Here is a 22,323-nt window from a genome sequence, read left to right as displayed (position 1 = left end):
TGGCCACCTGCTAGAGGCAGTGTTCTCAGGTCTCTCCACTGTAGAGCTTCTCTCTCCCCTCCCACCCTCTTCTGCAGGGAACTTTCTGGAAAGCAGTCACTATGCTCAGCTCTAAGAGTTGGGAGTTATACTTCTCATTTTTAAACAGCTTTATGGAGGCTTGCACACCATAAAATTCACTCTTTTAAATGTACTGGGTTGGCCAAAAAGTTTGCTTGGGTTTTTCTGTACAATGTTCTGTACGATGTTACAGAAAAATCCGGGAAAAATTCTTGACCAAACCAATATAATTCAGTGGTTTTAGAATAGTCAAGAGTTGCAAACCATCATCTCTATCTAATTTCAGGAACATTTTCACCACCCCCAAAAGACACTACATATCGGCAGTCATCACCTATTGCCCTCTCCTCACACTGCCTGTCAACCATGAGTCTATTTTCCATCTCTACAGATTGGCCCTTTCTGGAAGCAAGCTGACCATGACGTTGCTAATGTGCCCGGCTTCTCAAATGTTCCTGAAGCCAGTTTTCGTACCTTACTGGTTTCCTCATTACTACACAGAATAAAATCTTTGTTCACTTTATTTGTATGTGAGAGTAATGTAACCTTTTGAAAATTACATTTTATCGGTTCTAAAGGTCATCCACTGAGCTGTTTGAGGGGATTAATCCAGTGGAGACAAATTAAGTCCATTTGCCTGCACATCTTTTCTTGGTTTTTGAAGTGAATTTTGGGTGGCAACAGAGCTTTAACTTTTCTAACCCTCTAGTTCTTTTTTTTTTTTTCTACTGATACTATGTATTTGTTTTTATTTCTGGTTTGTATACCTTCAACAAATTAATCTGAATTGGGGATAGCAAAGGTTGGATGGTTAACTACCTGGTGAGTTCTGTTGGGTGTATAATGAAAGTTTGTTCTCTGTTGGGTGGGAAATAACAAAGAATCCAATTTCATGGTCTTTTTTCTCTTTTGCTTTGTTTCCTTTTGGGGGGATCTGTTTGTCTCTTTGCAACCTCAGGTCAATTAAGAATCACATGCTCACTGGAAGAAAAATGACTCAATTTTTGTGTTTCGGGCTCGCTACATTCAGCAACATTTTAAAGTTTTTGGTGTACAAATCTTGTACTTCTGTTAAATTTATTTATAAATATTTTACTCTTCTAGAGGCTACTGCAAATGGAATTGCTTTTCTGTTCTCATTTTTAGATTGTTCATTGCAATAGTATAGAAATATAATTGACTTCGGTATAAGTCCTATATCCTGCAACCTTGCTGAACTTATTAGTTCTAATACTTTTTTGACACCTTAGGATTTTCTGTATGCAAGATCATGCCATCTGCAAATATAGATGGTTTTATTTCCTTTCCAATCTAGATGTCTCTATTCCTTTTTCTTCAGTAATTGCCCAGGATAGAGCCTTTTGTGGCAGAAGTGGACACCTCTGTCATACTCTTGACCTTGGGTGAGAAGTATTCAGAATTTTGTTGACATTACTTTGTCAACAAAGATCCGTCTAGTCAAGTCTATGGTTTTTCCAGTGGTCACATATGGATGTGAGAGTTGGACTATAAAGAAAGCTGAGCACCGAAGAATTGACGCTTTTGAACTGTGGTGTTGGAGAAGACTCTTGAGAGTCCCTTGGACTGCAAGGAGATCCAACCAGTCCATCCTAAAGGAGATCAGCCCTGGGTGTTCATTGGAAGGACTGATGCTGAAGCTGAAACTCCAATACTTTGGCCACCTGATGTGAAGAGCTGACTCATTTGAAAAGACCCTGATGCTGGGAAAGATTGAGGGCAGGAGGAGAAGGGGACAACAGAGGATGAGATGGTTGGATGGCATCACCAACTCAATGGACATGGGTTTGGGTGGACTCCAGGAGTTAGTGATGGACAGGGAGGCCTGGCGTGCTGAGGTTCAGGGGGTCTCAAAGAGTTGGACACGACTGAGTGACTGAACTGAACTGATTCAGAATTTCATCCCTGAGTATTAGTTGTGGGTTTTTCAGAGATGTCTTTTATTACGTTGAGTAAGTTCTCTTTTGTTCTGAGTTTGCCGAATTTTTTTTTTTTATGAAAGGCTGTTGAATTTTGTCTGATGACATGATCATGTGACCTTCATCCTTTATTCCATGAATGTAGTGAATTGTACTGATTGAATTTCATATATTGAGTCAGCCTTGCATTCCTGGGATAAATCCCATTTGATCATGATATATAATTCTTTTTATATCTTGATGGATTCAGTTTGTTAGTGTTTTCTTGAGGATTTTTACCTTGATTTCATAAAGGATATTGGTCTGTAATTTTCTTTTCTTGTGATGTCTTTGTCTGGTATTGCTATCCGGGTACCAATAGGGCCTCATATAAGGACCTGCACCATAGGATGAGTTGAGAAGCATTCCCTCCTCTTCTAAGTTTTAGAAGAGTTTATGAAGTACTGATATTCATTTTTCATAAAATGTTTGGTAGAATTCACCAGTGAAGCCATCTGGGCCTGAGATTTCCTTTGTTTTCATTCATGTTTATATAACCAGTGGCTAGCAAAAGCTTGGATGGGTGTCAGGCACCTGGAAATAAGTGTTGGTCAATGTAGAATAAAAGAACTTTTTATTTCACTAAGACCTTGATGTGTTCACTGGACAGGTCTTCTGAACCCTGGCACTGACTCAGTTTATGGAGTCGCAGAGTGAGGTTATGCTTTCTTCTCTGCCATGAGAAGGAAGCCGCATCCGCAGTCCGGGGGCAGGGAGGGTACACTCACCATCATCCAGGATGACCAGCAGTGGGGCCAGGAGGTCACACATGCCCTGGACATAGCCAGTCTCAATGTGCTGCCAGATGTAGCTGCAAGAGACACACAGGATGGCCAGTGGTGGCCACAGTCTGCCTCTCCAAGCCACTCCTCCTTTCCTCTCACCCTGCTGTGCTCCCCCATCTCTCACCGGGACCAACTCCCTCAACCTCCCGCCTGTACTCCCATCCTGTCTCATTCTCTTCAAGCAGCCTATGCCGTCACCAGGATGACCTTCTTAAAGCTCAGGAACCGTTACGGCTCTTCACTGCGTGACAAGGCAATGTCCAAACTCCTTCACTGGGGTGCCAGGCGTCTACTGCCTCCTCCCAATCCCCCTTCACAGTCTCACACATCACTTCTCAGGACTTCTCCCTTCCCACTGCACTGAGGCATTTACCTCTGTACAAACAAAGCACACATTCACGCCCCCGTGTTTCTGCCTGAGCTGCTCCCTCTGCCTGGAATTCTCATCTGCTTCTTAATAATCCTAACTACTGTTTACTGAGCATTTACTGTATGCTCTGTCCACTCTATATGTATTTATCACTGAATTCTCAAACTAATCATATGAAAAAGCTACTATCATTATCGCGGTTCACAAATAACGAGAATACAGCACAGAGAATTAAGTGACATGCGCCAAGTCACACACCTCATAATGAACAGCAGAGAAAGGATTTGAATCCAGGGAGCCTCACTCCATTGCGTGTGCTCCCCGTCGCCCGCACCTGCGCCACCCATTACCCATCACCAACAGACAGCCCCGCCCCCGTCCCCGGTCCCCGAAGGCCCCGCCCCCGTCCCCGACAGCCCCGCCCCCGCCCCGACAGCCCCGCCCCCGCCCCCGGTCCCCGAAGGCCCCGCCCCCCGCCCCGGCCACCTGCACATGATGTTCCGCAGCTTCTCCAGGTTGGCGGGTGTGAAGTACCAGTAGTTGCGGTCACACCTCTGTACGTCCTTCTCGATGCGGTGCAGGTTCACCGTGTACAGGTCCAGGAGCTCTGGCTGCGGGCCCCCAGGAGGGGAGGGAAAGAACAGTCACACCCCAGCTCCTCACAGGGGAGGAAAGAACTGTTCCACCCCAGCTCCTCAGAGGGGAGGAAAGAACAGTCACACCCCAGCTCCTCACAGGGGAGGAAAGAACTGTTCCACCCCAGCTCCTCAGAGGGGAGGAAAGAACAGTCACACCTCAGCTCCTCAGAGGGGAGGAAAGAACAGTCACACCCCAGCTCCTCACAGGGGAGGAAAGAACAGTCACACCCCAGCTCCTCACAGGGGAGGGAAAGAACAGTCACACCCCAGCTCCTCAGAGGGGAGGGAAAGAACAGTCACACCCCAGCTCCTCAGAGGGGAGGAAAGAACAGTCACACCCCAGCTCCTCACAGGGGAGGAAAGAACAGTCACACCCCAGCTCCTCAGAGGGGAGGGAAAGAACAGTCACACCCCAGCTCCTCACAGGGGAGGAAAGAACAGTCACACCCCAGCTCCTCAGAGGGGAGGAAAGAACAGTCACACCCCAGCTCCTCAGAGGGGAGGGAAAGAACAGTCACACCCCAGCTCCTCACAGGGGAGGAAAGAACAGTCACACCCCAGCTCCTCAGAGGGGAGGAAAGAACAGTCACACCCCAGCTCCTCACAGGGGAGGAAAGAACTGTTCCACCCCAGCTCCTCAGAGGGGAGGAAAGAACAGTCACACCCCAGCTCCTCACAGGGGAGGAAAGAACAGTCACACCCCAGCTCCTCAGAGGGGAGGGAAAGAACAGTCACACCCCAGCTCCTCAGAGGGGAGGAAAGAACAGTCACACCCCAGCTCCTCACAGGGGAGGAAAGAACAGTCACACCCCAGCTCCTCACAGGGGAGGAAAGAACAGTCACACCCCAGCTCCTCAGAGGGGAGGAAAGAACAGTCACACCCCAGCTCCTCACAGGGGAGGAAAGAACTGTTCCACCCCAGCTCCTCAGAGGGGCACTCTTCCACAGAGTCTCTCTCTTTCCTCCTCCTCCTAGCCCTCTCCTGCCATCACTGAGAAAACTTCCTCTATCTGGACCAGTCAGATGTCTGTCTTTATTTTTTGTTGATGTTGTTTCCTGAGAAGGCCTCTTTCATTTTGTCTGATGAAAATTCTCTTTACTTTTTTCTCACAATCCTATGAGGTATATAGAATTATTATCCTCATTTTATATAAGAAGAAAGTAAGATCAAGATATATATATATATGTATATGTATGTGTATATATAAATACGCTACAATATACATGTAACAAACCAATTAAACAAATGAAAACACTTATAGGAAAAACAAAATTTTTGCAGGAAAATATCCAATTTAACATCCATTATATTGCTATAATGATATAAACAAAGATCAATCATTTAACTAAAATTATTGTGACTATAGTGGATGGATGGGGAGTGGGATGGTTTCACTTGTGTGGTGAGGGTGTGCAGGTAGGGAAGGAAAAAGACTGAAACCTCTTCTCCATAGTGGGGAGTCAACAGACAATATTTAAAACTGAAGAAAAACAAAAAAATATTAAGCAGTAGCAATACAAGTATATTATTTACAGACATGAGGGTAAACACCAGATAATTTGGGCAGAATAAGTCACTACTACTGCCTCGGGTGATGAAATTCCAGCTGAGCTATTTCAAATCCTGAAAGATGATGCTGTGAAAGTGCTGCACTCTATATGCCAAAAATTTGGAAAACTCAGCAGTGGCCATAGGACTGGAAAAGGTCAGTTTTCATTCCAATCCCAAAGAAAGGCAATGCCAAAGAATGCTCAAACTACCGCACAACTGCACTCATCTCACACGCTAGTAAAGTAATGCTTAAAATTCTCCAAGCCAGGCTTCAGCAATACGTGAACTGTGACTTGAGATGTTCAAGCTGGTTTTAGAAAAGGCAAAGGAACCAGAGATCAAATTGCCAACATCCGCTGGATCATGGAAAAAGCAAGAGAGTTCCAGAAAAACATCTATTTCTGCTTTATTGACTATGCCAAAGCCTTTGACTGTGTGGATCACAATAAACTGTGGAAAATTCTGAAAGAGATGGGAATACCAGACCACCTGACCTGCCTCTTGAGAAATCTGTATGCAGGTCAGGAAGCAACAGTTAGAACTGGACATGGAACAATAGACTGGTTCCAAATAGGAAAAGGAGTACATCAAGGCTGTATATTGTCACCCTGCTTATTTAACTTATATGCAGAGTACATCATGAGAAACCCTGGGCTGGAGGAAGCACAAGCTGGAAGCAAGATTGCCCGGAGAAATATCAATAACCTCAGATATGCAGATGACACCACCGTTATGGCAGAAAATGAAGAGGAACTAAAAAACCTCTTGATGAAAGTGAAAGAGGAGAGTGAAAAAGTTGGCTTAAAGCTCAACATTCAGAAAACTAAGATCACAGCATCTGGTCCCATCACTTCATGGCAAATAGATGGGGAAACAGTGGAAACAGTGACTGACTTTATTTTTCTGGGCTCCAAAATCACTGCAGATGGTGATTGTAGCCATGAAATTAAAAGAGGCTTACTCCTTGGAAGGAAAGTTATGACCAACCTAGACAGCATATTGAAAAGCAGAGACATTACTTTGTCAACAAAGGTCCGTCTAGCCAAGGCTATGGTTTTTCCAGTAGTCATGTATAGATATGAGAGTTGGACTATAAGGAAAGCTGAGCGCTGAAGAATTGAGGCTTTTGAATTGTGGTGCTGGAGAAGACTCTTGAGAGTCCCTTGGACTGCAAGGAGATCCAACCAGTCCATCCTAAAGGAAATCAATCTTGAATATTCATTGGAAGGACTGATGCTGAAGCTGAAACTCCAGTACTTTGGCCACCTGATGCGAAGAGATGACTCATTTGAAAAAAACCCTGATGCTGGGAAAGATTGAGGGCAGGAGGAGAAGGGGATGACAGAGGATGAGATGGTTGGATGGCATCACCAACTCGATGGACATGGGTTTGGGTGGACTCCGGGAGTTGGTGATGGACAGGGAGGCCTGGCGTGCTGCGGTTCATGGGGTCACAAAGAGTCGGACATGACTGAGCAACTGAACTGAACTGAACTGAACTGCCTTGGGGAAAGGCAGAGTTGGGCCAGACAACTTTAAGTTTTTGGATCCAGCCTAGTCTGACTGACTCTTTGCGACAGAAATGACAAATTCTTTAAAAGAAAATGGATGCAGGGACTTCCCTAGTGATTCAATGGTTATAACTCCTCACTTCCACTGCATGGGGCATGAGTTTGGTCCCTGGTCAGGGAACTAAGATTGCCAAGCCATGCTGTGCGGCCAAAAAAAATTAAAAAAGAAAGAAAGTGACTCAGTTGTGTTCAACTCTTTGCGACCCCATGGACTGTATAGCCCACCAGGCTCCTCTGTCCATGGGATTCTCCAGGCAAGAATACTGAAGTGGGTAGCCATTCCCTTCTCCAGGGGATCTTCCCAATGCAGGGATTGAACCCAGGTCTCCTGCATTGCAGGCAGAGTCTTTACTGTCTGAGCCACCAGGGAAGCCCCCCCCAAAAAACAGGTACATGATCCTTGGCTCAGAAAACACTTTCAGTTGACATTCTTTCCTCTGGGTTTTTATGGCAAGAAAGTAAAATATTTAAGAGATACTGGACATGAGTGTAAACCAAGATGTGCCTAAGCTGGGATTTGAACACAGCACTGTTTGTGTGCAAAGCCTGTGTTCTTTAAGTATTAAATTACCTTCTCTTCCAAATGGATTTCTGCAGTGAACCCCCCATGATGGGGAAAAGGCAATGAAACAGAAGTGGTTCTGGATAACAGAGGCTTGCCACCCTCCCATGGCTGCAGAAAATGGAGTGGAGGAGAATCCTGGTGACTTACAGAGTAGGTGACGCCACTGGAAGAGACGGGGGACGCCTCGCTGTTGGCCGAAGTGGTCACGGCCAGAGAAGCGAGCGCAGGGAAGAGACTCTCCATCTCAGGCTCCTCTGACAGGTTGTCCTCACTGTCCACCTGGCTCTGCTTTTCCGCCTCGCTGCCCCTCCAGCCTTCCATCGCGGGGCCCTCCTTTTCGGGCAGAGCCACGTCCAGGCTGCCGGTGATGGACATGAACTCGTCCATGCTCTCATTGGCCAGGAGGTCGCTCTCCAGGCTGTCCTGCACGGCCAGCTCCTCACGAGTGGCCTCGTCCCGGGACGTGGTGGCCTCACTGCTCTGCCCGTCATCCATGCTGCTGTCCCTGGGTCGAAGCACCAGCGGGGCGGTGCGCTGGGCGTCCATGACGCTGTCTTCCGTGCTCAGGCTGGGTTCTGAGTGCTCCGAGAGGCCTGAGGAGAAGTTGTGGGAGGAGGGATGGCCTGAGTCTGGGGAGCAGGTGCCGTTCACCAGGTTCCCGTTGGGGATCTTGGTCGGTTTCTCCTCCAGCCTGCCTTCTGCCTCCACCTGCTCCGCCTCATCCACAGACTCAAAGACCTGCAGACAAGGAGCAAAAGACAGACGAGTTAGGATGTCTGTCGTGGTGCTGCTTCCAGCACCAAGCTGAACAGCCACCCACAGGGCGTTGGCTCAGATATGGAACATGCATGCCGGGGAACACTACATGGTCAGTAAAAAGACGGAGGCAGAACAAGGTGGGACATATTCTCCCATTTGTAGAAAATTTAAAAGTGCTCCATATGCAGCAACAGGCATAGAAAAATCCAGAAAGAAACAGGGAGCATTGCAGTTGGGTCTGAGGAAGAAAACCTTTCATCATACAAAAATCATGTGCACAAAGTTTTTTTACGTTAACTAATTAAAGGAACAGGCTTAAAAAATATCCATGTAGTTAACCATTATGGATCAATTTTCAAGAACACTTAGATGAATATGAAATATTATGGAAAAGTCTCCAGGATATATATCCAAGATTTATTTCTGGCTATTTGTGTCTTTAGGCCATATCCCATCAATGCAGACTGTGTAAGATCATGTCACAAGGTCACTTGAAATATTTCTTCGGTGTGGTTATATCACCCACTTGATTTACTGTTAATTTCATGTGCTTCTGGTTTTAAAAAGATTTATTTTCAATTAAATTGCTTTCATTTATTTTCAATTAAATTGCTTTCAGTCGTGTTAAAAAACAAAACAAAACACTTTCCTAACTCCAAAGTCAAAACTAGAAGGCAAAGTATATTCAGAGAAGATGGCAATGTTATTTCTAGGGAGGGCATGTGGGGATCAGGGATGGGCAAAACCAAATTTAGTTTTCTCTGCAATATTTTTTTAATAGGCAGAAGAGATTCATGCATTACTTGGGTAGGCAAAACCTCACTTTTTAATGGACATATAAAAAGCTAAAACAGAGAAATCTTAAGTGGCCTGGAGACGAGGGGCTTCGGATCCCATTCTTCTGGGCTGGGGGGAGGCGGTGGGTGGAGGGCGGGGCTCTGGAAGGTCACCTGTGTGCTGCTGCTGGACTCGCTCTGCAGGCGGACGTTCTGGCGGCCGGAACTGCAGCTCTGGGAGGACTGAGAGGAAAGGGGGCACGAAGGAGCTCAGGTGAGGCTGCATCTGGGCTCAGGGTCCCCGCGCTGAGCTCAGGATGGAGTGCTAGGCTGGGAGTCAGTAAGTGTGGTCTTATCTCTATTCCTGACATGAGCAAGCCCCTCTCAGGGTCTCAGCTTCCCATCTGTCAAATAAAACTGGGCAGGGGAGCTCATCTCTCCTCCCTAGAGCCCCTTTGGAGGCTATACAAACCACCGGACCTCCACCTCCCACCTGCAACTTTTAAATGCTCTGCACTCGAGACTTCGAACTCAAAGGACTGGCTGTATTAATGCCCATTCTCTGCTCCTTTCCTGTATACATGCTTTTTGTCCTATAACTTCTAGTTTCTGTCTACTCTGAAGCTAAGCTAGGCCATGGGACCTGCTTCAGCCAATGGGATGTTAGCAAACTCAACAGGGCGGACACATAAAAAATGCTTGTGCATTTCTGCTTTTTCTCTTCAAGATCTGCTTTCATTGTGAGAAGGTGACCAGGCTAGTCGGCTGGAGGATGGACATGAGGGGCAGGGCTGAGTCACCCCAAACATGTGAGAACCCAACAAAGAACAACAAACCTTTCAACTGAGCTTCAGCTGACCCACAGACTCATGAGTGAAAAAGAAACAGTTATTGTTGGATGTCACTGGCTTTTGGGGGTTGTTTGTTACACAGTTTTAGCATGGCAATTGATGACTGATATGTCTCATTGGTGAAGGGAACTGATTTTCTTTTCACCTCTGGCTTTTGGCTCCTAAACTTGGGACTTCATCAGGACAGATATGTCTGACCTGTTCACTGGAGCATTCCTGACATTCCAGGACATTCCTGACAGTGCCTGACACATGGTAGGTACTCAACAGCATTTGCCGAATAAGTGAAGGTCCAATGCTGTGCTGGAGAGTTTATATATACTATCTTGTTGGAGCTGCACGCAAATCTCCCCTATACAAGTGATCATTTCCATTTCATAGATGAGGTAACTGAAGCATAGAGGTAAAGCTGCTTTGCCTGAGCCCCAGAGCTAAGAAATGAAGGGGCTGGAGTTTGGAGTCAGGTCTGTGCTAGGACTCCCAGCCCTCTCACCCTTCCTGCAACAGCCCCCTGAAGCAGATCCCAGCCTCTACCCTCCACCTGGCTCCCCTGGGAGCAGCCCGTCACCTCGTTGCTGATGGTGGAGTCCCGATGCATCATCTGGTGCAGGTGGCTGTCCAGGCTGGCCCCCGACGAGCATTTGGCCAGGGCGGCCGCGTGCGACTCCCGCTCCCTCTGTCGCACAATTGCCTCGCAGCCCAGCCACTCAGACATGGTCTGTGCGTAGCAGGCGTGAATCTGCTCGTCCACCTGCCAGGGTAGATGCACGGTCAGCCAGAGAGAATAGATCAACGGTTGCCAGGGGTCAGGGATGGGAGTGAGCGGGAGGGAGGTGGGTGTGGCTATAAAAGGACATGAGGACCACAGCAGCACCAGAAAATGTTCAGCACGTTGACTGTGGTCATCAATTGCCACGCTAAAACTGTGTAACAAACAACCCCCAAAAGCCAGTGTCATCCAACAACAACACAAACCCACTTGTGTGATAAAACTGTGGAGAACTAAATAGACACACACACGCGAGCACAAGTAAAATGGGAATTCTGATCAAGGCTGACATGTATATATATATTTACATTATATATATGTGTGTGTGTGTATAAGGAAATATTACACAGCACACAGAATATACCCAATATTTTATAATGACTATAAATGGATTGTAATTTATAAAAACACTTTTTAATTGTTAAGTCCAGATGTCTGGACTGAGTTAAATATTTATTGAATGTCTACTATATTTCAGGCACTGTGTTAATCAGTTAGTTTAACACAATTTTTTTTTTTTAATCTTATTTTTCGGCTGTGTTGCGTGCCATATGGATCTTAGTTCCCAGACCAGGGATTGAACCCACGCTCCCTGCATGGGAAGCACAGAGTCTTAAGCACTGCACCGCCAGGGAAATCCCTAATTTATAAACATTTTGAATCGCTATGTTAAACGCTTGAAACTAATATAATGTTGTAAATAAACTATATCTCAATTTAAAATATATACATATTTATTATAGACAACAACAAAAACAAATGCAATAAAATATGGACTTTAACTTCCAGTATATATCCATGTTGATGTCAATATCCTGCTTATGATAAATTGTATTATAGTTTGCAAGAAGTAACCATTGTGGGAAGTTGGATGAATGCGATGTCTCTGCATTATTTCTTACAAGTGCACGTGAATCTATCATTATCTCAAAAAAGCTATTTGAAAAAACGACATCTGTGGCTTGTGATGCATTTATTGGACGGCGCTGCCCTCAACCTTCCTGGCTCCCCCATATCTCCCTGTCCCCCTGGTCCACCAGGGGACTAGAGCCCCCCCAGCCCCACGGTCCCTGGCTCTTCCTGTTGCCAAGGACCCCACTGGCCCCTCTGGGGTAACCTACCTCCTTCCTCTCTGTTTCTGTCATCCCGAATTGGTAGTGGCCCAGGAGGAAGGGCCACACGGCTTTGCGGATCTCCGGCTGGATGCCCCCGTAGTAGATGAGACGCAGCAGCTCCTGCTCCTCGTAACTCTGGTAGGTGGGGGAGGCAAAGACTCAGTCAACATGTAACTAGGGCATGGGCTCTGTGGCCCAGTGGTCCCGCCTCTCAGACCTGGCCCTCAGAGATCATGCTGTGAGCAAGCAGAGCCACATGGACACAGGTGTCCATCGTGGCATCGTATTTGAGAAAGCAAAACCCTAGGAAGCCTCCAACTGCTGTTATTAACAAATGAGTAAGAAATACACCTCTAGAGGGCCAAGTAACTAAAACAGCAGGGACTACGGTGTTACTGCAGCCCTGATACAACAATGCAACCACGCAGGTAGTAAATGGCTGCAGAAGCGTTAGATGAAAAACATTCGTTTTGACTATTTATTGTTTCAGCCAATTTGTCCTTAGGATAGTGCTTCCCAAACTGGGGAGATCTCTAGGAGCATTTGGGGAACTTTCCTTTTCTTTCTTTCTTTTTTTCTGGCTGCAACGCATGGCCTGAGAGATCTTAGTTCCCTAACTAGGGATTGAATCTGGGACCTCAGCAATGATAGCATGTAGTCCTAACCACTGGTCTGCCAAGGAATTCCGTGGGAAACTCCCAAAACATAAATTCTTGGAGTCCGCTCTTAGAAGTGGCCAATCAGTAAAGCTGGAGTGGGGCCCAGAAGTCGATAAATCTTTTGCATTTCTCAGGAAACGTGCAATCATGCTCACAGACTGCCAGGGATTATGAACACTGTAACTTTTCGAGAAAGGTAAGCTGTCATATCCATTTAAATTTAAAATGGACATCAAACAGCTTTATTTCTAAGAATCTACCCTTGAAATAAGAAAACTAGTACAGAAAGGTATACGCTTTTACAGCACTGCTGAAATAATTAAAAAAAAAAAGAAACAGGAACAGCCTAGATGTCCATCATTAGAGGAAGATTTGACTAAATTATGGTCCACGCATATATGAGGGGCCAAGGTTCTAACATGCAGTATTTCACCTAGAGATCTGAAAGATGTCCTTCATATAAAAGTAAGTTGATCACTCAAAATGCAAACATAATGTCACCTTATTAAAAAATGAATTCCAGCTATATCTATACAGACACACCTGTGAATATATAAGTATAGGAAATGTATAGCAAAGTCTACACCAAACTGATATTAGTCATTAATTTAGGGGATCAGAACTGGGGGGGGTGTAGCAGAGACATGATATTTTAAAACTTTTAAAAAATATGTACACTTGCATTTTTCATTCTTGGAAGAATGATAAGAGGTCCCCATAGTCTCTGTCCCCCCAAAGTCTGTGCCCCACAGCAGGATGAGCCAGGCCAAGCCTTACTGTGCTGTCCTGAAGGTACTGCTCCCAGATCCCGGCTGTCAGCCCGTGTCCAGCATCACAGGGCAAGTCAGGGGACACGATCATGTGATTGACCAGGGCTGACAGGTGGGTCCTCACGGTAGACAGGTGTCTGCAGTAGGCAAGCCCTGTGGGGAGGGAGGGAAAGTATCACTGCCCACCATCCAGCACCCCTGCCTTGTCTCACGAAGTCTCCAAAGTACTGTCCTCCTCGCAATCTGCCTGAACCATTGTGACCAGCAAATTCTCATCATCCGCCTTTTCTAGGTTGAGGAAGGTGAGGCTCAGATGGGGCGAAATTACTTGCTGGCTTAACTTCTTCATGGCCCTGCGACCCTGGGGAAGTCACGTCACCTTTCTCAGTCTCAGTTGGGGTGATGCCCGCTCCTCTCGGGCTGGAAATCAAGGCATTTAATTCACAGGCTGGAGGTAGGAAGGGGCAAGTGACTCTACGGGCTCAGTGCCTTGGGGTGCCTCCAGTGAATATCGAGAGAGAATGGGAGAGGAGAGGACTCGTTCAAATTGCAGCTGGATAAAGTAGGCCCTGAGGTCAGTAGCAGGGGAGATGCTGAAGGCTCTGGTTTGCTTTCAGAGATGGCCCTGCACTCTTAGAGGATTACCTGCCAGTGTGCCACCCTTCATCTGCTCCACCCTGGGTGCCTGGGGGCACAGCGCCCGGCCCACATGCATGATTCAGCAAACGCTAGCCTGTGTTTGCTTTGACCATGCCCTTTCCTTCTGGTTATTCCCAACCCCCAATTCATCTTCAAGCCCCAGAGAGGACCCTGGACCACCTGGAGCCTGAGGACTCAACCCGCCAACAATAGGGCTAATCACAATGACTATGATGACGATGGTGTGATAGCTAACACTCACACAGCACACACTCTGCCCCAGGGTGCTTCTCCCAGAGCTTAGATAACTTAGTTGATTCTCACTACAACCCTATGAAGCAGGTCCTCTTACTATGCCCACCTTACAGATGGGGATACCGAGGCACAGTCTGCATGTATCACTTGCCCAGGTCGCGGTGCCAGGTGTGGAGTTGGGATATGAACACAGACCATCTGCTCCAGAACCTGGGCTCTCAACCACCATCAGGGAGGAGCCACATCACGTGAGGGCATCAAGCCCACCTTGACTCCCACCCCTTCTACCAGGAAGCTCCTCCACTGTGGTTTCTTAAATCCTTGCCCAGAGCCTCCTCCACGCCAGGCCCTGCATCAGGCACTGTGGAGGGATGGTAACAGAACAGGCAAAAAGCCTGACCTTGGGGAGCTCACACTTTCCCGAGCTCTTTCCAGGCTGATATGACCTGCACTATTTTTTCACAGGCCTATGCAGGATGTACTAACACTTTTCCAGATTTCCTTAAAATATACACATGTTTTATCTTCCCCATCTAGGCTGTGAGGTGGGGGAAATAAAACCTGCTAAGAATCAAAATAGGAGAGTGGCAAAAACAGAGCCTTTACAGGCCTGGGTTTGAGAGTTCCAGCTCTGTTGGTTATTTGCTGTGTGACCTTGGACGAGTCCCTTTGCCTCAGTCTCCTCATCTGTTAACTGGAAATCATCAGAGCACCTGTGTTATTAATTTAGTTTTTAAGTTCTTGGGAAGGCATTAGGCCATCTTGCTCTTCTGCTTCTGCATATAGGAAGAGAGAACTGACATGTATTGAGCACCAACCGCAAGCAACGTTAGGTGCTTTCTGTATGTTTCCATTTAATCCTGAAAACATGCCCTCTAAGGTGGGAAATAGAGATGCAATGGTAATTAAACCTTGCTCCTTCCAGCAAGGAGCCCCATTGCTCATTGCCTTCTCTTAGAACCAAGGGAGAAATTTTATGCCCAATCTGTGAAAAAGGGAATTGAGGCTCAGGGAAGTTAATGTAACTTAACCAACACTAGATACCTAGGAAACAGAGGCGCAGAGCCAGGCTCATTTCCCTGATACTGCTGATATGCAGTAGGCACTGAATAAATGCTCCCTGGAGACAAAAATGGCAAATAAGGCCAATACGCACATCCGTAGAAGGCTCTGGAAAGGATCTGGTACTTCATATTGTCACAGAGAAGCTTCAAGGGAGCCCTGCAGGTGGAGCAAAAGGAAGACTTTTAGTACTGATCCACACATAGCCTGGGCTTGCTGGACAGGAGCATAACTCGTTATCTCTGGGGAGCGGATGAGACGCAGCCAGTCAGAGAGACCAGGGGTATTGCTGTTTCCACCTGCGTAGCATCACTGCCCCTTCTTCTTGGAAGTTTCCTCCTTCCCAATTCTTTTCCTATGCTTTGGATGGAGCTGATTCTACCAATATACTTGACTCAGCTTGGAGTCACAGTGATTGGGTCGGGGAGGGGGGGGTCACATGATTCAACCTGGGCCAATGAGAATCAACCCTGGGATTTCTGTTGAACTTCTAGAAAAATGACACTCTTCTTTACTTGGGTTCCTAAGCCAGTGGGATACAGAGCAGCGGCTGCCAGGATCCATTTTTACTGCTGCATAGGAAGGGCCTGCCTGAGAATGAAACCGTCCTAGAGATAAGCAGAGCCAAGAGCTCAAGAAACACATTCCTGTGTGGAACATCTGGACCCAGCCATGCCTGAAGCCCCCATGCTGCTGACGTCTCAGTTCTATCAGTACATTTTCTTTTTCATTTGCACCAGTTGGAAATGGGTTTCCGTCACCAGCAGAAAATGTTCTGACTTCTAAAGTGACCCAGCTGAACCCAAGAGGAGCCAGTTTGGGATTCAGAGTCTGGCTAATTGCAAAGCAGGTAATGCCTCAGAGAGTATCCTTGCATGGTAATTTGAGGGCAGGGGGGCTGTTTTGGGTGAAAGAGGAGAGAGGAATATGGTCTCAGAACTGATGGGGAAACGGGACTGCTGAAGAGAGTGTGGTACATTCTTGGAGAGAACAGAGTAAAAGAATAGCACACCCATTAAAAGCCCAAGGAGACTGGGAAGGAGGCTGAAGTCCTCCAGGCATGCACATGGAGGCACTAAGCATTCAAGTCACCCTCTTTGTGCCCTCAGGCTGGTGAGGCTCAGGCACCCTCAGGTTATAGAAGGGCAGCGTCACACCCGATCGCTGCCCCCTAGATTGCCCTGGCTGTCTGTAAGGTGGTGAGTTCCCCATCACTGCAGCTGTGGAAGCAGATGCTGTGAGTGGGGGTACTGGGTTAGAACAGCATTTGTCAATGATCCGTGGACCATCAGTCACAGAATCATTTGGGGTTTCTCCAGCATGTGGATTCCTAGGCCCTGCACAGATCTACCCAATCAGGATCTCCAGGAAGTGGTCGAGGAAGCAGTCTGTGATCCCCAAGGTGATTCTGATGGATATTAAAATGTGAGGATCTCTACTCATTTCAGTGCTTCTCAAGCTTAAAAGCACACACATCGTCTTGGGACCCTAGGTGATGTGTTAAATGCAGATTCAGCTTCAGCAGTTCTTGGGTGAGGGGCAGAGAATCTGCTCAGGTGATGATGCTGCTGGTCGACAGGCCACACACTGAGAGCCAGGAGTTCCGTGGCTTCACAGATTTGATGTTGGCCCCCACTTATATTCCTACGGCTGAAGAATGGGCCATGCGCTGGGACAGAGGCCCAGCAGGAAAAAAGGATTCCACTCTCCCAGGCCAGGCCAGGCTGGGTCAGTGGGAAATATGACCAGTCTCATGAATGGGCTGAGTAGTCCTGAGAAGACAGAGCTCTGCAGACAAGGCGAGAGATCAGGGATTTAACTTTATGCAATAAATTTAAGAAGTGTCATTTACTGAATATCACCATGTGCCCAGTACACAGGCTGGCCGCTTGTAAACCATTATTTGATTTGTCCTTAAGACAGCTAAATAAAGGAAGCATTTCCCTTAGTCACTGGGATTCGCGATATTCAAGATGGTGGTGACTCCATCTGCCAGGCCCGTGAATGCAGAAAAAGCAGAGACCCCTGCTGATGCATGGTGGACACGCAGCATGCATGGTAAGTAATTTTTGTTGTAATAAATCACTGAGATTTTAGGACTGTTTGTTACACCAACGGCACCTTGTTGATCCTGACTGATATATATGAGGGAGCTAGGACTTCACAAGGCTAGGATTTAACCGAGATCTGAATGATTTTGTGTTGCTGCTGTTGTTTAGTCGCTCAGTCGTGTCTGACTCTGCGACCCCATGGACTGTAGCCCCGCCACGCTCCTCTGTCCGTGGGATTTCCCAGGCAGGAATACTGGAGTGGGTTGCCATTTCCGTCTCCAGGGGATCTCACCCACCCAGGGATCGAATCCACATCTCCTGGATTGACCGGTGGGTTGTTCATCGCTGAGCCACCAGGGAAGCCCTGGACGCTTCTATAGCCTGTGTTAACTCCCCTGAGTCCAGCGCAGGACAAGAAACGGGTGCCTGCACACCTCCAGTCAGCGCTTGCGTTTCTTCCGTCCACAGCCCGAGCCCCTCGTACCTCTCGTGGTTGCAGCCGTTGGTTGAGCTGCCATCAGCCGAGCCACTCTGCAAACAGGAGGAACAGGAGGACTGCCGGGGGCTGGGTTGCCACAGGGATGGCAGGTTGCTCACAGAGACATCCATTAGGTCCTGGGGAACTGTGGTGGTAGAAAAGGGCAGAGGAAAAGCCCTGGTAAAGCTTTTGTGGGTCACAAAAGCTTCACCCCAAAGCAAGCAGCTCACCCCCACACCAGCACAGGGACAGGGAAAGACCCTGAATGTCACACCAGGAAACAGCGACCTCAATCACTGTCAGACCCAGGTCCTTGAACCCATCCAAGCCATTGAAAGCCACCACCAAGATTTCGGGTCCCCGAGGTGATGGGGAGAGCTGATGGCAGTTGAAGAGACAGAAAGAGACCAGAGCCGAGTAGACAGGTCCAATTGCAGAGCAGGAGGCCACCCCTCACCATGCTGTCATTCAGTTGTCCTCACAGGAGGCTGGCAGGAAGGGAGGGGAGCCTGCTGGGGAATCCTGGGGAGGACCCATGGCCTCAAGTCCCCAGAGGCAGGTCTCACGGGGCACCCTTGGTGGTGAGATGTAAGGGAGCCTGACTCAGCAGGGGAGGCAGGGCACTCAGTAGCAAGGGGACCCAGAGGAGTCCCCACTGATGAAGATGCCTGCACTCTCCACGGTCCTGCTCCTATAGCTGCTCTACCAAGAGAGCCTCACATAGGTTGGCAACTCCCCCAGAATCATGTGGGGTGCTTCTTTAAAAGCCATATGCCTGTATCCCACCCATATGCCTGACCTACTGAATTAGAATCTCCTGGAGATACAGCCTTCGAGTCTGTCTTTCCGAAAGAGTTCTGAGGTAGCAGCCATGTCTGAGAGCCAAGGGGCACAAACGGTCTCCTAACTGGGACAGTGGTGGTTCCTGATCAGGTGCTCCCAAGGATACACCACTCATCATTTCCCATATTGTTTTCTTTCCAGCTCCATGCAAGCCACGGCGTTTGCAATGCTGCAGAACAAACACACCGGTGACCCAGGCATTACCATTTCTATGGTTAATTTCCTGGCCTCTTGGTGCAAGAAAGTTATTTTCTCTAGGACAGGACTTGCTGGCTGTCTCCTGTAAAGGGTCAGGTAGACAATATTTGAGGGTTTTCAAGACGTCGGGTCACTATCATAACCATTCTACTCTGCCGTCATAAAAAAAAGTGGCCCAAAAATTGCAAACAAACGAGCATGGGTTGTGTTCTAATAAAATTTCATTCATGGACACTATAATGTGAATTTCATATCATTTTCACGTGTCACAAAATATTCTTTTTTTTTTTTCAGTTATTTAAAACCGTCAACACCAATCTTAGTTCCTGAGCGATACAGAGGATCCGGTTTTTGGGCTTAGTTTGCCAAGCCCTGCTTTAGGAACTTAAGAGGGGTACACATTTGCCCGATGAGCAGCGCCTCCTCAAGGATGGCTGGTAATACCTGGCCTCTCCCCTTGGGCTCTAAGGAGAGGAGGAGCTGTGGACCCGGCCCCACCAGTCATCACAGCTCCCTTGTTCACAGCATCTGCCGCACCCACGGACGGAACAGAAAGCTGCTAACAGAATGAGGTTCTGGGGGCCATCAAAAGTGGCTTTGTAGCAGACTCGCCAATGAACTGGCCAAGAAAGACCAGTCAGCCCCTATAAAATGTCTTGAAAACATTTTATGAAAACATTCTTGAAAACGTCAGTTCTCAGCCAACCTCTGGGAAGCACCGACCAGGAGATGTGCCCAGGTGTGGCAAGCATGCCCCCAGCCCCAGCCTCTAGCACCCTGCAGACATCATCCGTGGACCCCTCTGCTGCTGAACCCACAACACCCCAAGCTGTGTCTTGTAGCACAAAGGCAAGACAGTGCAAGGCATCAATTTTCCCTGCCTCCGTCTCCCCCTGGGGACCAGGACTCAAATGACAACATGGCAGAGGTGGCCGGCGCCCAGTCCCAGGGGTGAGGGGAGCCCAGACATTACTGAGGGACTGCGGCTTCAGGCGTGACGTGGGGAGGGTCGTGTCCCATCTGGCTTGCGCCCACCGGCTGCCCCTGGCCACCACTAACGCGGACCGGCCTGCAGGAACCACCATCCAGGCAGGGCCCGCAGAGATGGGAGGAGTGCCGCCCAGGGGGCTGGAAGCAACTTGAGAGACAAAAATACAAACACGAATGAAATGGAAGGTCTGCGGGGGGTGGAACAGGACACTGAAAAGGCAGGGGAACCAATTCCCCGGGGCTTGAGCCTTTCCCCTGTCCTGCTCCACACAGTTCCCCTGGCTTGTATTTGATTAGAGGAAGAAAGAATGCTGACATCTATAAAGTGCCTACTATGTGCTGGGTGCCATACTATTCAGGGAACTGCCTCATCCCTGATGAGCCTGTAAGGCAGTGGTCCCCAACCTTTTCAGCTCCAGGGACTGGATTTGGGGAAGACAACTTTTCCATGGACCGGGGTTGGGGTGGATGGTTTGGGCAAGATTCAAGTGCATGACATTTATTGTGGACTTTATTCTATTATTATTGCATCAGCTCCACCTCAGACCATCAGGCATTGGATCCCAGAGGGTGGGGACCCCTGCTGTAAGGGATGTGTTTCATCTCCTATTTTGCACGAGAGAAAATGGAGGCTCAGAACAACAAGACAGCTTACTCACCCAGAGCCTCACCAGGTCGTCACTGGGATAACCCGTCTCTTTGGCTAAAGTCCCTTCTTCTCTTCCCACTAACAACAGCTGTCGCTTTCCGAGCTCAAGTCCTACCATTATCCCATTTTACAGATTGGAAGACTGAGGCACAGTGAGTTTAAGCAGCATGCCCAAGACTACCCAGCTAATAAGTGGTGAGGCTGGGATCCCAACCCAGAGGATCAGACCCCGAGAGCCTCTTCATACTCTCTCATTGTTCTCCTGTTGGCTGTTGACTCCCTAAACAGTCCTTGCCCTAGACCAGCGGGTCTCAACTGGGGTGCTGCCGGCCTTCCAAGGGACACTTGGCAATGTCTGCAGACATTTCTGGCTGTCACAGTGTGGTGCTGGTGGTGGGGACGGATTCACTACTTGGCATCCAGTGAGTGGACACCAGGGAAGCTGCTCAACATTCTACAGTGCAAAGGACAGCCCCCACCACAAAGAATTTTTCTTGTTATTCCGTCACCAAGTCGTGTCTGACTCTGTGACCCCATGGACTGCAGCACTCCAGGCCTCCCTGACCCTCACCATCTCCCGAAGTTTGCCCAAGTTCATGTCCATTGAGTCAGTGATGCCATCCAACCATCTCATCCTCTGCTGCCCCCTTCTCCTCTTGCCTTCAATCTTTCCCAGCATTAGGGTCTTTTCCAATGTGTTGGCTCTTTGCATCAGGTGGCCAAGGTATTGGAGCTTCATCATCAGTCCTTCTAGTGAGTATTAAGGGTTGATTTCCTTTCAGATTGACTGGTTTGATCTCCTTGCTGTTCAAGGGACTCTCAAGAGTCTTTTCTAGCACCACAGTTCAAAAGTATCAATTCTTTGGTGCTCAGCCTTCTTTATGGTACAGCTCTCACATTCGTACGTGACTACTGGAAAGACCATAGCCTTGACTATACAGACTTTTGTTGGCAAAGTGATGTTCGGTTTTTAATATACATCCTGGGCAGGGCATAGGAGAGCCCCCACTGCAAAGAATTATTCCATCCGAAATATCAGTAGTGCTAAGATTGAGAAACCCTGTTTTAAACACACTGACTTGGTGACAAGGAAGACAAGGATTTAGGTGCAAGTTGGGAGATGTTTCCAAAAAGCACAGGTAGGGAGAGATAAAGGACCCAGCAGGAGAAGGGCGAGCAGAGTAGCGAGTTAGTCACCATGTACATTGCTGTTATGGACAACTGGCACTTGATCTCGTGAGGGGTCTCTCGGACACGTGCAGAACACACGTTTCAGAATGTTCTCACTCGAGGGGTGAGGGAACTGGGGTGTTTATACACAGCTCCTTCCAGTCGCTGACTGCTCCAGGGAGGCACTGATTGTAGTCCACCCCACCCATGGGCAGAAGGAACCCTGGTGGCTGGAGAAACCGTTAGGCAAGGAGACACTTAGCTGGCAGATGGTAGTGGAGCTGCACACACAGAGGGTGTGAGTGGGCGCAGCCAGCATCTGCTCCCCTGGCACACGCGGGGCCACGACAGGCTACCGTGGATATTCCCCAAAGAGGAAAGACGTTGAGCACCCAGCCTGGCTCCCAGCAAGAGCCTACAAATCATTTGTTGGGTGGGTCCCCGTAGAGCGAGCTGCCAGGGAAGGCAGCCCCAGGGCATCCGGCCCCTCGGATGAATCAGCTCTCTGGGGGGACGTGGTACCACAGAGAGGCTGGGGCAGCTCCAGACCTCGGTCCTGGGTGGGAACAGATGTAGGGATGCACGTCAGGGCACTCTATGGCTCTTAATGACACAGGAATGTGAGGCTTTGCTCCTAACGGGCCATAAAGGAACACAGGTGAAAACACAGGCTAAGCCAAGGCCTACGACCAAGCCTGCCCCACACGCCAGCTCTGACAGCACTGGGTGTGAGCGTGGGCATTAGGAGGCCTGGCACAAGGAGTCCAACCCC

At 48.2% G+C, this 22,323-nt stretch overlaps 1 protein-coding gene across 1 annotated transcript in view; it reads right to left on the bottom strand.

The window, feature by feature from the left end:
• SGSM1 (small G protein signaling modulator 1) overlaps positions 1-22,323 on the bottom strand; it is a 70,360-nt gene that overhangs the window by 8,209 nt on the left and 39,828 nt on the right. The window contains exons 13-22 of the mRNA XM_055550318.1: positions 19,716-19,880; positions 17,708-17,846; positions 15,267-15,331; positions 13,224-13,369; positions 11,794-11,922; positions 10,472-10,654; positions 9,227-9,295; positions 7,665-8,255; positions 3,678-3,802; positions 2,765-2,847 (exon numbers count right to left, since the gene is read on the bottom strand). Coding sequence (XP_055406293.1) covers positions 2,765-2,847; positions 3,678-3,802; positions 7,665-8,255; positions 9,227-9,295; positions 10,472-10,654; positions 11,794-11,922; positions 13,224-13,369; positions 15,267-15,331; positions 17,708-17,846; positions 19,716-19,880 — 1,695 coding nt within the window. The remainder of the gene's footprint in view (positions 1-2,764; positions 2,848-3,677; positions 3,803-7,664; positions 8,256-9,226; positions 9,296-10,471; positions 10,655-11,793; positions 11,923-13,223; positions 13,370-15,266; positions 15,332-17,707; positions 17,847-19,715; positions 19,881-22,323) is intronic.

Source organism: Bubalus kerabau, chromosome 16 (assembly GCF_029407905.1).
Source record: "Bubalus kerabau isolate K-KA32 ecotype Philippines breed swamp buffalo chromosome 16, PCC_UOA_SB_1v2, whole genome shotgun sequence".
NCBI lineage: Eukaryota > Metazoa > Chordata > Mammalia > Artiodactyla > Bovidae > Bubalus > Bubalus kerabau.
This window is presented reverse-complemented; position numbering and strand designations above follow the sequence as displayed.